General features: G+C 37.1%; 1 protein-coding gene across 1 annotated transcript; it reads left to right on the forward strand.

Annotated features, from left to right (window-relative positions):
- Nucleotides 1-179: 179 nt before the first annotated feature.
- Nucleotides 180-16873, forward strand: SPATA1 (spermatogenesis associated 1; the record flags this gene model as incomplete). The annotated part of the gene is made up of 13 exons (XM_082312127.1): nucleotides 180-215; nucleotides 1124-1230; nucleotides 4942-5059; nucleotides 7183-7236; nucleotides 7332-7650; nucleotides 7762-8010; nucleotides 9280-9424; nucleotides 9574-9634; nucleotides 10673-10790; nucleotides 11606-11731; nucleotides 13581-13750; nucleotides 15842-15940; nucleotides 16769-16873. 13 exons carry the CDS (start codon nucleotides 180-182, stop codon nucleotides 16871-16873), a joined length of 1707 nt encoding a protein of 568 aa, XP_082168253.1.
- Between the last annotated feature and the right edge of the window lie 296 nt (nucleotides 16874-17169).

Here is a 17169-nt window from a genome sequence, read left to right on the forward strand (position 1 = left end):
AAACAACTCTTCTGTTTTCATAAATGGAAAGAAGAACAGTAAATGAAAATAAAGGACATTAATGGAGTAACTTCTCTCATAACAGATTATCATGAAACTCATTCTTAAAGAATGTTTCAATCAAAAAGAAAATTAGAAAGCCCACCTTGCATTTGCTGTGATAAAATACAGGGACCAACATGTCGTTCAGTCAAATGAGACCTCGAACATCACAGGTGAGAGTTTTTGTACTTTTCCATAAAGATTTTTTAGATTTCACAAGTAAAAATAAAAAAAAAAATATTAAAATAAGGGACACTGCACCATTTCTAGGAGACCTGAGAGGAAAAAAATGTGCTTTTAACATGTATATATAGAAAGCATTCTTTTCTAGTTTATATTTAGTAACTCAACAACTGCAGAAATATTTAATATAGCTTATTTGCATGTCTTCTAGTTATAGGGAAGTGTATCGTCCTTGTCAATACCATCTGATTTTCACTAAAAATATCAAGACCTAGACATTAAGAGTCCCACAGCTAGCACAAGTTTGAACACAATCTAAGTGAACCTTGCTCAGAGCAGGCTTAGTTATTCTTTTTGCAGACATTTCCAGGAGCATTTCTGTGCTTCCAAGGTAGCTAATATTATTAACAACTGTCAGAAATATTTTGAATTTTTTTTTCTTGCTGGCAAGGTCAACTTGTGGTGCTGTTTGGGTCAAGCTTTCAGGGCTTTGCACTTTTTATGAGATGAACAGAGGAAGGATTTCAGCTGAAGTATTCTTGTAACCATAACACACTCCAGAGTATCAACTGTTTTTGGTAAGCTCTGTCCATTGCTGTCACAGTGACATACAGCAGTAGCACAGGCTCTCTTTTCTCTCATTTCCATTGTTGAGCTTGTTCTAATGTGACTTATTTTGATGCTGTCAGCTGGCATTCAATCACAAATTGCTCTACTCATTGCTGTTCTCACTATCTAGTCATCATTGTCAGATAGTGCCTCCCTCTTCTAATCCATGTGCTAACATCAGAGAAACCATTCCTGCCTCCAGAAATTGAAAGTCCACCTAAGCAAAACAAAGCGTATAGGAAGAGGGTTATAATATATCTACAGTTACGATCATCTGTTCTTTATTTAGTTGGTGGAGCTTCATGTTTTTTATGTCCCAGAAGAAGTGTGGAACTTCAAGCTGAATACAGTTCCTGTAGCTCTTACTAGCAAATTCATCTCAGCTGGATTTATAAGGTGAGTATAGTCTTAGGCGTCATGTACATGGTTGGTAGGTCCTTTACATTGTCCTTCAGTCATTTAGTCCAGCTGTTGCTCTATAGAGCACAATTACATCTGTCAGAAAAGACTTGTTTTTAATAATTTCTGGAGGGTAAGTGGTGCCCATGACTAGCGTTATGTTTATTTGGACTGTATCAGGCTTAGCTCCATTGCAGCCCTTGGTGTAGACCATTGAAACATGCTTCCAGAGCAGTGCTAGTATTTCTGCAGAATAATTTATGTTGTAAATTCACAGTCTTATATTCTTTCTGTCTCCTTGAGCCTGATAATCAAAATCTTGAATTCTTTTTGGCAATGGGCTAGCTTCAAGACAGAGTGGCTTGATTAAGACAGTATAGCCTGTCAGTTCCCAGGAGCAGGGGTATGACAATCTGAGCTCTCTCAGTCCAAAGAAAGAGCTTAAGCCATGTTTCTCAAGGGGTAGCATTACAGCCCATGCAACCACCAGCATATCGGCTTTCTTCTTCAGTAGTATTTCTGAAGGGTTGCGCACAACACCATGTGCTATGTGTGCTCTCAGGTAGCTGTTTAGAGGACTTGGTGAAAGAGTACCCCGGTTCCCAGTCCTAGGCGCAAACCTGGCACAGAGAGTTGCAGTTTTGATCTTTCATAACTTTGAAAGTTTGTTTTATACTCCTAAACACTTTGCTCACAAAATCTGTGTGTATCTAGTGTGGTAAGCAGTTGTAGAAAAATCAAATAATGTAAAGATGTGTATTGAAATGGAGCTTTTACATGCACCTTGTCTGCTCCTGTGCAAAACCTGTCAATTTAGCTTAAAGTGCAGGGAATATGGGTTTTAACTAATTTAAATTTAGGCTTGTATTGTCCACTTAAGACAATATACCGTGTGACTGAAAAGATTGACATGGTATGAGCATGTAGGGCAGAATATTCATTCTCGCAGCTTCTTCTGTTGAAAGGCTGCTCAAAACCAGAAGAAATAAGTGCATATATCCATTTTGTTTGCTGTTCTAGTCTCCAGCAGAGGTGCAAAATACACAGCTGCAGTGGTAACTTCAAATCATTTCATGTGATTGGACATCTGTCACTGCCCTCTGTTCTCTAGTGTAAATTTATTTCACTAAGGCTCAATTCTGAGGCATCAACTTAAATTAGGATTCTCATTGATTTTTTTTTAGTGAGTTTATATCCATCTGGGTATTTGTTGCTCGCTAATGAGTCTTAAATAATTGCTCATTATTCTATGGGTACTATGCAATGCTGCAGTACATTAGCATTAGCAATAACTAGCACCCGGCCAGTGTATCGCTGTCTTTAAACACAAAAAAATATTGTAAAAAAACTTCTCTTATTATAATCCAGGAGAGGGAACAGCAGCCTTGCTGGTACTAGCGCTGTTTGGACATTGTTGATAGCACTGTCCAGTCAGCTTGACAATCTAATGTTGTAAATTCACAGTCTTATATTCTTTCTGTCTCCTTGAGCCTGATAATCAAAATCTTGAATTCTTTTTGGCAATGGGCTAGCTTCAAGACAGAGTGGCTTGATTAAGACAGGATAGCCTGTCAGTTCCCAGGAGCAGGGATATGACAATCTGAGCTCTCTCAGTCCAAAGAAAGAGCTTAAGCCATGTCTGAGTCATCTTAACAAAGGATTCCTAGGTCTAAGTACAGGCCACTTCCATTAATGATGAAATTAGAGGAAAATATTAAGTGTGTAATTGTCTATGGCCCTGAGTTCTTGTTCCCATTAACTTGATTTCTCAGCCTCTGTGATCTTTTATTTATTCCTCATTCCTCACCACAGAAGCCATAGTTTTGTTATTTCTGGATGAGATGGCTGCACTGAACTCTAGTTTGCATTACTTTTAAAGAAACACCCTGAAGCAAATGACTCTGATGTGACTAGTCTTCTGTTAGCCAGTGGCAGCAAGTAAGAAATATATTATTATATGTTGCTAGCAGCTGCGCTGGCAAATAATTTTCAGATAAATTTCTGCCCTATATTTCAGGTTCTGTATACCTAGATAATTTTCTCCCATGATACATTGTAGTTTCTTAGATGTTTTTCCTGCTGTTCATAAAAGCCTTAGATTTAGATTTCCTTGCTGGTTTGGATGGGCATTATCAGTGAAGGATGTTCAGTGTTAGAATTGCCTCTGAAAGAGCTTGCATTTATTGGGTTTCAGAAGACCGTTCAAGGGGCATATCTTCTCTGAGACATCAGCTTGAAGAAATGATAGTGAATGAGAGAGATTTGAATTATAGATCGCCTCTGTTCTCACATAAGACCTTGGAAGGACCTCTAATGAATTATGTATCCATCTTGCAGATATTTCTTTACACATTTAAAATAAATGACATGAGGGCTAATATCTGCAGCAAGTGTGGGCAAAAAATGGCTGGGGAAGAAATAAACAGGAGCTAAATGTACAGGGATCAGGCAGTGTGGCCTAGATGTGTCCACCCTGCAGACTTTGGTCTCCTCTGCTGCTCTGCCTGTGCTCCAAGGCAGATTTATGATCTTGAGGAGGGTCCTCTAAGTACAGGGTGTTTGAAATAACACAAGTGTAGGCCACTGAAGTACTGTGTTTATGAGATGAAACTGAGGGTGTTTTTACCTACGCGGGGTGTGAAATGAAGGGTATAGAGCTATTTGAAAGTGCAAACAAACCCTGACAGGTTAATGTTGAAGACCTGTCCAAATTGAAGGGATGGCAGGTTCTTGTCTATACTGTTTACTGAGAATGGTATGTGCTATCCCCCAAGCTATGTCTGTGCATTGCTTGAAGAGTGATAGCTGCCTGGGCCAAACTCATGCTAGGCAGTACACTAACACTTAATCAGCATGGGTGATAAACAGTCTCAGGCCTGAATTTGTTTCCTGGTTTATTTTATATGGCAGCATAGGAGTAATTAGAATTGCTTATGTTGTGCTGCAGAGCTTTCGTGTGCCTCTTGCACATTTGGTTTTATTCTGTGGAGATGCTTTTTATTCTGTAGTGATTTTTATACTGAGCTCATTACTTTAATATTTGCATGGTTTCCAGTAGTACATTAAATGATGCAATTCATATGTGCGTCAGCTCTCTCATCCTCAAGCTGTGGTGGAAATATTCACACTGAAGTGTTTGGTTTTGATTTAAAATACATTTGCATGTACACATGCACACACCCAACTGTAAATTTGTGTTGGAGAAGACAAAATCAAAGGAATGTGCCTGCTACTTAAAGTGGACAGTGATCAAGTCTCCTCTAGCCCTTAGTGCTTGAAGGGGTATGTTCTACAGTCCTGGACCGGTCCCATGAAACTTTGTCACCTATATGGAAATGCATGAGTGTAGTTTCTAATGTTTTTGCTATTCATCTACAGATGAGCAAGAGCATTCTGAAGAAGTCATTTTCAAATTTCAGCTACTTTCGTATTCTCCCTTTGTGTGGGGTTCCTAAAATACGAATATTGCTAGTTAATGTTATGACAGCTCTTCTAATACAGTCTACCATAACGTGATACAATGTTCTGACTCTACCACAGTAAGAGTCTCTGGCCTATATGTAATTAGGTTCAGTTCTAGGACATAGTTCCCATTTTTGGTCATTCTGTTTATGCAAGCCAGCATGTATATAGCAGCATCTTCCCCCTCTTACTAACTAGCCATCATTATTTGATTTACAGATGTATTAATGAATAACAACATTCTAGGGTGTCTCCTCACATGACATTAAGAGTGCTACGGGAGAAGCTTGGAGAGTATCTGGGTGGAGTTGCAGTTGCAGATAAATTCAAATTTTTAAAATGCATTGGGAAAAAACTAGCAGTGGTAAGTTAATATTTTTTTTCTTCAGTGCTCTTCTGCTTTATAATGTAAACCACAGATTTTGTTCCTGCAGATTAGATAACATCACAAGAAAACAGAGATAACTTTAGGACCACTGTTAGCATTTGTTTTTAAATGTGCTGGAGCATAAGCTCTTGTCAGAGCACATCTACTTCCTCAAATACAAAGGCACAGCTGGACAGGTATATTAGAAGCATCCTTTAAAGCATCAAATGTAATTAGTTGCCATCCAGTGAAAAGATGCTAGTTTTGATAAGTGAGTGGATTAAATATGACAAATCTGGTTGCATTAAAAAAAAAAAAACTCCCTAAAGTCATTATTACCAGCACATGGTTGGGAATATAGCACTTCAAGAATTTGCAATGGAAGCTGCGTAAGTCAGAGTTCCTTAATGGTTCCTGCTGTGACCTGCCCAAAAGCCTTTAAAGATCAGTCTCTGAATGAAAACTTCTCTGGATGTACATTTGTGTTCCAACAATTAGTCCAGTAATACAGCATGAGATTTATGTAAACAAAAACCTACATCTCTGATTCATAACTGTTCCTCACATTGATTCTCTATATATTTATATCTTACAAACTATAGCTTAAGAGTAAAGAAACTTGAAAACCAGTCCAACTGAAAGTTTGTTCATGTAATACACAAAGACTTAGGTGATGTACATAAGTATAGAATATTTTTTTTCACTTCTCATTTCACCTCTGTTTCTCACGGATTTGGAAATTAATTGCAAGCTGGAAATTTGGTGCTGTTCTTTATTTCATTTGTAGTTGAGTTATGACTAAAATGACCCACATGGAAGAGTGGAATAAATACTAAGTAATATGCGAAAACTAGGTGGAAAAATCTGAAGAGAAAGTTAAAGACTATGAAACAATCTGAATCTGAAAACGTGCATATATCTTCAAAGAATTGAGGTGTTTTTAACTGCCTGATAATAAGTAAGATAGTATATTTTCTTCCCCACTGATAGTTCTGAGATAAATGGAGAAATTTTCCAGCCTCCTTTAGAATGTCAGGAATTTAATAAAGTATTTTACTTTAATAGAGAACTAAAGATATTGGTAGATAAAAATGAAGATCTTTAGCGAAAAATTAAAGATATAATTTTAATTTGGGGTATTTACTCTTGCTTGTTGTTTAACTTTATAACAAAGTGTAAAGCAATAAACCAACTAACCTGTTTATTTGTTGTTTAGGGTCATGGTAACCTCATTGAATTACATCTCCATGATCAAATATTTGTTGAGTGTTTTTTTCCCCCCCCAGTCTTCTGTTTCATAACAGTAACAACGTAAGCAGTACTAAGAGCTGTACCCTACTTGCAAGTAAGGGTCTTTAAATGAAAAATAAACATAAACCAAAACCGTGTTCATTTGCTCTTCCTTTTCTTTCATACAGCCTGTGTCTCTTAACGGTGTATCAATGGCATTGCCTGGCCATTATTGAGAACAGAATTTGGTCCCATGTTTAGTTCAATTTCATTATTTAAATGTAAGCTCAGATTTCTTTTTTTTTTCTGTTGGAGCACATCTTTCAAATATACATTGATAACCTTAGACTTTTTTTTTAGAATGACTGTTGAAATCTGAATGTGTATATCACACAAAGAATATCAAAGCAATAAATACAAGAAGACATAAGACAGTCCTAGGGTTTTTTATATATACATTAAATATTTTGCAGTGGTGTATCAGGTAAATAGAGAAAATTATGTGAGATTCAGCATTTCTATTCAGATTCAGCTTGAAGCAACTTCTGGTAAAGACAGTCGAAGACTTTCTTCTGCTGTGACTGTTGGATCAGGCCCATTGAACCACAAGAGAAAGTGCAAAGGATAATGAAATTTATTCAGTATATCCATATACTCTTGTGGGTCTGATTTAAATTTTGAAAAATAGACAAAGTTTCAGTGCCATGTCAGAAAGTAGAATTGTATTCTATATTCCCTCTTCCTCATCAGGCCATTACAGAAGATAGTGCTGGTTAAGAAAAATGTAGTATATAAAGATGATGATGATAGAATACAGAAATTAAATCATATGCAGCATTATTGGTAAAAAAGTATTTTATTGGTTACGCTTCCATTCTTTATCTTCCAAGGTGAAAGCAAAGCAAGAAACAGAACTGGAACTGAAGTCATTTGCTCCTCCTTATGTATGTATTGTATGGCTTTTAAACTATCGTTTTCATAAACTTTTTACATTGCACATTTCCTCTTTTGTGTCTGATTAATATACTGCATATTTTAGGCACTTTATCCTGAATTATATTTATTACCTGGAGTGGAATACTTTGAAGATGTTTATCCATTATCATCATCAACTCAACAGAGACATCACTTTAATGCAGAAGCTAATGGATCAAGATTATCCAGTCTTCCCCAACAAAAACCTGAAAAAAGCAAACTATTTTTAGAAAGCACACAAAGCAGTCATCAGCTAGAAAATCAGGAAGTGAACAGTCCTGTGAAATGGGGTGAGAAAGAACCTGTTCCAGTTTTGCACGTAAAACATGAGCAAGGCCATAACAGCAGGATTCAAGAAAAACAGATACAGTTTAGAGGAAAAAGTAAGTTTAACCAATGTAGTGAAGGAGGATGATGAAGGAGAAGAATAACTATTATGGTTAACATTAACAATAAAATAATATTTCTCTTTTCCAATATCAATTATTATGCAGATGAAAATGGATCCAGTGGATCTCTCTTTGCACCAAGTAATTCAAATCCTGCAGACTGGGAGTCTGGAGAGAGTGATGTGCTGTTACCGACCTCTCAGCAAAATCATCTCAGCCAGAATCAAAAAGAGCATAATACTCCTAAGTGGAATGACAAAGCCAATGGAACTGCTCTTACTCTTCCTGTAGACCACAGTGATGAACAAGGCCAGTATAACCAAACACCCCAAAATGACATTAAATATCGAAAGGGTACTACTGTTCATTGTCATCTTTTTGCTAAAGCATGCATTTTAGAAAATTGACAAGAGTAAAGCTGAGTTTTAAGAAAGCTACAGTTACAGCATGAGTTGGAATATTGCTATCAGGACAATAGTCTAATTTTAATAACAATAACAGTAATATCTTTCAAAGAGCTATAGTTTATACTTTGGATGAGTCCTTCTTTATCACAATGTACTGAAACAGGGAAACACTTTGCTATAGTTGAGGCACTTGTCTAATCTTATTTACATGAAAATAAATTACTAAGCAGCTACTGTAAAGATTGGAGGATAATGATCCCATAGTTCAACAGAAATTGTAAATAAAAAAATCTCGTTATCAGTACAACAGGGAAAGCATTTAGTCATCACTTAAACTTTCATTGTCATCATATCCATGGCTACATATCTACTGAAGAGGAAGTGTTTCCTCCCCTCCCTCCTATATAATGTTTATTTATATGCTATTGAACAGTGGCATTCCTAAAACTGAGAGGTGGGAGAACTCTTTAAGCAGTCTAGAGTTAAAATAGTACAAAAGTATGGAGGGGTTTAAGGCACACATAAACTAGATAACAGTTCTGTGCCAAAATAGAAAGTGTTGTTTGGAAGAGACCTATTCACTACTACTACTTTGAAATGTGGTGTCTTATGGATACTGGGGGCCATTCAATCTCTGAACAGTTTTCTAGTGTTCTTAATATTCCTAAATTTTTAGGAATTACCAAGAATGAAATGATGGATTGACACATTTAAATTGGATTTGAATGACCACTGCTATATTAATATTAAAATTATAACAAACTGGTTTTGAGGAAATACTTCTGAAAGATAAGTTTTAATTTGAGTAGAATTTTACAGTTCCTGTAAAAAAAGGTGACCTTTATTCTATTGCAAATTTTTAATGAGTAATTGTTAAATGAGGCAATATTCATTTTTTCATAGGTATGGGCACCTTATAGTTCTCAGTCAGAGTGATCTTCTGACTATCTGGTACTTTGAATAAGAAACCAAAAATTTGGATATTGTCTGGAGAATGTAGTTAGATACAAATTCTCAAAACAAAAATATTTTTTTAACCTTTCTTTCTTTCCTCTGTTATTCACACAACATTTCCACACCCCAGAGATAAGGTTATTTATTGGAAAGATTCACTGAATTTCTAATACAGTTTGGAAAGTCCAGGCATTGGCAGTCAAAAGAGCTTGAATTTTGTGAGTATAATCTATATGTTTTGATCATCATTATCCTGTCACAGAACTAAGCACGAAACTGCTCATTACAAACATGGAAAATAATGACCACCAAAAAGATACCAAACTAAGAAGAGACAGAACACAGGATTCTGGAATTCCTAAAACAATGAAAGAGCAAACCCCACAATATGTACACAAAACCCAAAGGTTAGTAAATGATGATTCTGATAAAATAATGGATAATGTTAATTCATAACTATAAATTTATTTTACAGGCTTCAAATAAATGAAAGAAAATGGTGAAAAAAACATTTTGATACGTGAATTTTCACTTGCTTCTTTGATTTTATCTCTAGCTTGCAGCAATACAGAACTAGCGAGTCTATAGCTGATCCTGGTGAAAAACGGGATAGTCAGGTGTGTTTTTCAAGGTAACATATTCTTAGTTATCTGGAGCAGTAAACATAGTCCTCCACCTATAAATAGTCTAATTTTATAAGACAGATAACTCATTAGAAATATTAAATATTCAAATACAGGTTTTAGAGTAATTAAGAAAAGTTAATTCATGCACTGGTCCTTTGCAGATTTGCTAATGAAAAATCAACTATATTTCTAAACAGTGAAATCATCAGAAGTTATACCTCTGGTTATCATTTAACAGGAACTCCATATACAATAACTATCTCAGTCTTTTTAATGTTAGCTGAATTTTTTCACAGTTTCTTGACAGTAACATTGTATTGGTTTTATTGGTGACACTTTTATAATTTCATATTAACATTGCATTGGTTTTATTGGTGACATTTTTAATAATTTCATATTTCCTGTGGGATAAATCTGTCTTCTCTCGAGCAAAACTTCTGATAAGAAAAACTATAAAATTCTTTAAATCATATGTATGATGTAGTCATAACATCAGAGTAAGAACATATTTAGGAAGACACAGGACTCACACGTGCAATCATGCAGCATAACAGCTGTCACTATTAACTGTCATCTGTGAGCTCTTGTGCAGAATTGATTGTAGTGGGGTCTTATGAAAATACTAATGAAATCAAAAATGTGCTATTATAAATTTTGGTTTAGAAATGGGCAGTCCAGACTTCACAAGCGATGAGCCAGATGGCAGTTTTAAGGTCCGTTATTCCTAGTCTTCCATGGGAGCGTCAGTAACTTGTGGGGTTATGGACATGGACAACAACAATTAGCAGTAGTCTACATTTTTGTCCATATGTTTTCTGCAATGTAAGTGTTCAGTTCTGATTTTATTTGCAGAGGTCCAGCTGTCTGTAATTTAGTAATCATTTGTATTGGTAACAGAATAGAAAAGCTTATACGCAGAATTCAAATTCAGCCCTCCCACTCACTCAGGCCACTTTCAGGGCATATGTCTAATGTAACTATTCAGGATTATGAGTTATGTACTTATAGTTGTGTCTTTTGACTCTCTAGGCAGATCAAAACAAGCAAAGTCATCTTACTTGTCCAAAAGAATATATTTCTCCTCCTAGTCCGCCTTTTCTGGCGCTTTCTGTAAATCCAGCTCAGGTTCCTGCAATTCAGGCAGAAAGTGAGTATATGATTCCAAGAAATTGCAGGGGAGCAAACATTTAATCAAGACTGAATAGTTAAAGACAGAAATACCTACTTTATGAAAGAATTTGTACATACATTCATTCACAGTATTGTTACAAGTTGTAATTTGTGGGTGGAAAATTCCAGGCATTTATAATTGCATGGGCTGTTCATAGAGCATGGCAGGTTCCCAGTGTTAGAAAACCTAGCTCGTGGACTTGGGGATGGAAGGAGAAAAGGAGGTCGGTCGGATGAAATACTGCTGGCACATGTGCGAATGTAGCAAAGAACCACTGGTAGTATTGCTGAGGATCCTCCGCTGTGGTGGAGACAGTGAGAAGATAAGTGATTGAGCAACAATTTGCAGACTAGTGAAAGTCTGAGATACTATCCTGCCTATGAGCAGCTGGAGTTTAAAGGCAAGATTTTGCTACAGTTTATATCGCAAAGTATTTTGAGCAGGAAATAGTCTTTTGGAGGCTTTTTTGGCTTCATGTGGCAAGAGTTTTCAGTGTGTGCAGTCTTGAAAATATAGTTTTAGTGATACATTGTCTAGGCATATAAAAGGGTGTTTACTTGTTTGTGTGTGTGTGTATGAATGCCTGGATGCATGCTGGATTTCTCACTTTTTTCTAATGCACCAGCCATTTTGAAAAATTAGAGATAGTTTATTAAAATAAAAGAATTTCTACTACCTGTTCTGACAGAGCTTTTGGCATGATTTATGATGGGTGTATTACAAAAAGCTTGATTGATCCTTCCTACTTACAGTACCCAGATGCTTGCTAAATGTAATCATAATATCTCTAGAAAACAAGATGGTAGAACAATTGCAACAAATGAAGAAAGACAGAAGGCACATGGAAAAAACTAGAGAAGAACTGATCAAAAAAGCTAAAGGGCTTCTGGAACAAAATAAGCTGAGGAGATACCACGGTAGACTTTTAATTTATTTTGGAATTTGGAATGATTGAGAAATTACACTGAAACCAATGTGAAAATGTTTGTCTCCTTGTCGGTGAGCTTAATTACAGAGAGAGCAGTTTGCTAACCAATAGCTATGAGAAGGCTCATTTGTATAACAGCATTCTGGAAAGATTCAATGTTGCAATGTTTCCTTCCACTTTTTTGTGGCAGTCTTATAAATCTAAAAATATCCTGGCGTTTATAAACCATTCAAGTTGTGTCCCATGTACGTACAGTGCCCAGAGAGCTACTGCAGGCCACTTCACTGTTTGAGGCCCAGGGCAGTTGACATATTCTAAACCTGCCTTTAGCTGGTGCTTACAGAGATTTTTACTGTGTTTATAGGGCTTCTAGTCAAATTGCCAGCGTAATACTTCATGTTCCTTCTATGTAATGGTATTCAGCTTATGGCATGGAAGTTACAAGCCTGTCATGACAAGCTTGACAAACCTTATTTTTTAACAAGGTAAAATCTCATTGAAATCCCACCCAAATTTTCTTTGTAAAATTATTTTCAAGTTTATACTTAAACTATCCTCGCTAAGTCACATTCCAGTTATACAGAGGTGAGGTTTTATCACTTTGATGTTTTGAGAACCTTGTCTTTGTACTTAAATATAGCTAAATCACTACGAGTCTCAACTATTATTTGTAGCTTTTTTGAAAGGAGAAGAGAAGCCAATTTTTCCAATTATTCTCTAAGGGCATGGCTACAACTGCACTCTGCAGCATGGTGAAGTTGTATTAAAAAAAAAAAAAAAACAAACTTGGGTACTTGAAGCAGTGAATCTGTAGTAGCATGGAGCTGCAAGGCAAGCTAATTTACCCTGCTGAGGTAAGCCCTAAATGGCTCCTGTCTTAAATGGTATTATCCACTTGGGTAAAAGAAAGGTTATTTCACAAGGATTCAAACAGCTTCTGCAGGTTCTTTAAGAAGTGTCTCTGCCTCTGAATTATTTTTATCAGACCTCTTGAGTTTCATAAGTAAGTGCATTTGCGAACATGTTTCTTCACAAGGTATGAAGGGAAGAGCATATTCTGTAGGAACAGCAATACAGTCTGTATTTAATATCCTCCTAAGATTGCCGTGCTGACAGTCCCTCTCAGTTATGTACTGTGTAGTCCTCCAACAGCTGGATTCTTTTTGGTAAGTTTCTGAGAAGCAGGTGTCCTGATTTCCTAAAATATACCTTGAAAGAAGGAATCATTTAAGACACTGTGCAGACTAGTGGAGGTATGTGGCCATAAGACTGCTGCACTAGATATGGGGAGATTTATGTGCCAGCTGTTGATAGCACCTTAACAACATAGGAGGAATCCTAGTTAAGTGCAAAGGTAAATAACTGTTTCCCATAATCTTGGGACTTCTGTATAAAACTAAGCTGTTCAAAATCTCTGGCCCTGCAGAGCTCAAATTTTGCATAAATCTACTGTGCTAAATATTCTGCTACAGCAAAGCTGTGGACTTCAGACTCTGGTGGCCATAGCAGTCTCCACAGGTCTGGAGCGCTTACTCACAGCTGAAACCTGCAGAACAGCCAGGCTGAATGAAATTTTGGTTTTGGACCTTGTGTTATATCTTGGTGGACAGATAGAGCCTTTTGTTGCAGGTGACTGTGTGAAAATTCAGTTGCATTTATAGCGAATGTCGTTTTAATGAAGATTTTCACTAATTGCTTTTTTTAAAGAAACCTACTGCCATGTTTTAATGTGTGCATTGGCCAGCTGAATCTTGTGAGATCAGTTGGTCGTTACTGTCTTCAGTAGACCTTATGATAAGGTGAACAAGACCAAACAATATTACTGTTTTCCGGTGTAGTTCGTGAGGAATGGAAAAAGAAGTACTTTGAAACTAAGAAAGCTACGGGTTCTCTGGAGGACGCTTTAAACAAACTGCGACAAGATGTAGAGCTTTACCACCAGAAACTACTCGTGCAATTGGAAGCCAGAGATAGCCGAAAACAACCAAACAATATGGCAAACTCCAAGGTATTTGCTTGTATTATTTAATCTCTCTTTTTACACAGCCTGTTTTTTGTATAAAATATAAATTAAAGGAACAAATTCATCGCCAACCAATGACTTATAAACTAGCTTTAACAGCCAAATATCCCTCAGTGATCTGAGGTATAGAATTGCTTCAGCCCATTCTTCTCAAAAAGACTGAAGAAGTCCTTGAGTCTGAGCATTTGATTCTTTCTGTTTTGTGTTTGTACAATACCTTCTCGTAACAAAATCCCCTTTTGTTCAGTATGATTAATGAATTGTTCAGTTCTATATTGTTCTCATCATCCCAAATTTCATGTACAGAGGTACCGAATTCTAGTTGTGTTTGGAGGACAAGAAATGTCTCTCAGGCTTTTGGAGTGGTTGCTCCTGAACTATTGTGAAACTGAGTCTCATGTTATGTTGTTGGAGTCAAATCATGGGAAGTTCAGAAAAGAATTAAAAAAAGAAAAGGTAAAAGAAAAGGGGGAAACGCCCTTCCCAATAGTTGTAGCTGCTAATTTTCTGAATGTGTTAATGAAAGTAAGTCTATTGGCAAATCTGAACCTAGACCAGGAAAAATAAATGTTCCTTTCTTGTATCTGAAAGGTGGGAGAGTGTATATACAATCTAAGAGTGTGTATTTAAAAGGAGGTCTTTAAAAGATGACTAGATGTGGTGCTTAGGGACATGGTTTAGTGGTGGACATAGCAGCGTGAGGTTAACGGTTGGACTTGCTGATCTTAAAAGTCTTTTCCAACCTAAATGATTCTATGATTCTATGTGTATTATTTGAGCTATCAATCTTAATATAAATATCTACAGTATAAAAATATTAATAGGGTTGATATTACATTCTATTACTAGCTATGTTCAGATATGTTATTGCTCCTTTTGGGGGGGATATTGGGTTTTTTTAGGTCTCTCTCTGGCTAGGCACAAAGAGGCCTTATGTGAAGGATATGCACAACTTAACATGCATACAGCAGTTATTTATTGGCTAGGACACACAGAAGTTAGCTAGGATTTAATGCGCTATTAGGCTAAGCACAAGTATGCTCTCCACCCCTTGTAAGCTACGTGCTGGCCAGGCAGGCATCAGTCAGGCGGGAAGAGTCGGGCTCTGGGGAACAGATCCCGCTGTCACTGGTTTCCCCTCTTCCACCAGCTTTGTCCTCACTGGTGACTCAACCCAACAATATGGTGATTCCTCAGTAGCCCTCAACTAGTCTGACGGCCCTGCCTGTTTGTTTCGTTCATGACTGTGTACCTTTCCTGCTTTCTCAGTGGTCTGAGCCAGGGTTACACAGCTGTGCGGTGTCAGAGCTGGGACTTGGACCCTTGTACACAGGCAGCTACACCCCTGGGTGGGGAGAAGCTTACAGTGGGAACTCAGAGATGAGAGGCTACTGATACCACTTAATGACTCCTTGTATGCTTTAGCTGGCACTTTACTAGCATTCTTAAAGGCCTGGAACATCAAGAGATTACCACATCCACCCCCACCCCTCAGCGTTACTGACTTCAAGGGACTTCATGGCTGACTTGTGCGAGCTGAGTATCAGAACCTGCATTTTGAAAACATGAATTTTAGTCTTTAGCACCCACAGCTGCTGCTGAAATGATGTGCTGTACAACCAGGAGTTTATTTATTTGCACTAAACATCATGAGTGTAGCAATCTCATCAATAAATGTACTGTGACAGAGTGATGCTAAGCCTGTGAGAGAAAAAAAAATATGATTTGAAGTATGCCTTTTTATTATAAATGGGGAGTAGCCATAAAAGATAATTGCAAAACAATGTGCTATTACTCAGGAGATCTGATCTGGATCTTAACTTCCCAAAACAATAGGGAGTGGAAGAACCTCCGCACCCAGCTGAAGGGCTGGCAGCTGAAGGGAGCTGCATTCTCTTGGAGAGCAGACTGCTTACAAACCAGAGACAGCCCAGCACTCATTAAGGACTGGAATAAAAGCAAGGGAGTTGGAAAGAGTTTAGAGTGTTGTTTCTGAGTGGTGAAGTAACACCCAATGAATGAAGAGATGCACTAATGCTGCACGTAAAGTTTTGTTGTTGTTGTTGTTTCATATAGAATTACACAATCATCCGCATTACTACAGTGCAGCATGAACTTGATCAGCTGAGGAGGAAGCTGGATGATACAAAAATGAAACTCATAACAGAAATCAAGGTACTCTGCCTTTTAAAGAACAGTCAAAATGTTACTATGTGTAAAAAAAACGTAGATCTTCCGCTGAACAGTTCTTGTTTTATGCTGTTAGTTTTATGGTGGTAGTTGTCGTTGTAACTTTATCGCTTTAGCCAAATTACTCCAGAATACTAGGTTATGAGATGATTTTGAATGTATGGCATTCAAGCACTCTAGGTTTTCAAGGTACTAATGTAAGCTAAGCTTTACAGTCTCTTTCATGATTCCCTTTTCACTCTAAAGGTAGTTGAAGGAACACACTTGGTGATGCACTGATCAGTAGTAGACCGTGGCTAAGAAAAAAAAAAACTGGTATAAAGAAAAAAAAAAAAAGAGAATGGCTCTCCAAGCAGATGGCAGTCGTCTTGATCTGCTCTATTCCTTACCAGTGCTGCCTATGGCTCTCTTTGGAAGGAAGATGATGGTACAGGCTGTCCTTCACATTGGATAGCTTTTCAGCTTTGAATGCTTGAAATAGGAGTCCTCTACATCACAGAGATTGCCCATGCCCCTGTTTACTGGGTAATCAAGGGCGGATGTACTCGTTATGCCTCCTCCGTTGTATAACTAGGAATGGAAAAACAATGAATTTCACAGTTGTCTCTTAAAAACACCAAGGCAAAGTACAGAAGAAAGCAGTGCTAGAACTAGGCTATCTAATTAGACATGTAAAATTTTAAAGATGAAAGATGTATCCTGTATTCAGCAATCCTGTATAAAATTCAGTCTTAGTTATATAAACCCATATGCATGTCAACTCCAAAAAAATTCCTTAAATTGCAGTTCCTTAAATTACTGTTTTTTCTGCAGATGAGAAAGCAGGCAGCATCTGATTTACGAGCACTGAGAGCGGAACTGACACAGAAGAAGATTCATTCAGCTTTATTTCTCCAGTCCAGAAAATCAGGAATTTAAGAGGATGACATGACTTTAACATCTGTGAAGACTTCAGAAGCTCTTTAATGTATATAGAAGCTCAGAATTTCAGAGCATTTGTTTGTTTGTATGATGTTCTTGAAGTTATCTATCTTGTAAAAAGACATCATCACCTATATAAATGTTGTGGAATTTGTATACTAGGCTACTGAGGTACTGCACCTCACTTCTTGTAAAATCTCACTGTTACGGTAAGATTAGTCACCTACTTAAACACACAGTTTAACCTAGTAACGTGTCTAAAACAAAGCTAAGTGATTTTAAAAGTGCAAATT

The sequence above is a fragment of the Platalea leucorodia genome (genome assembly GCF_965183815.1).
Source record: "Platalea leucorodia genome assembly, chromosome: 5".
NCBI classification, from domain to species: Eukaryota; Metazoa; Chordata; class Aves; order Pelecaniformes; family Threskiornithidae; genus Platalea; species Platalea leucorodia.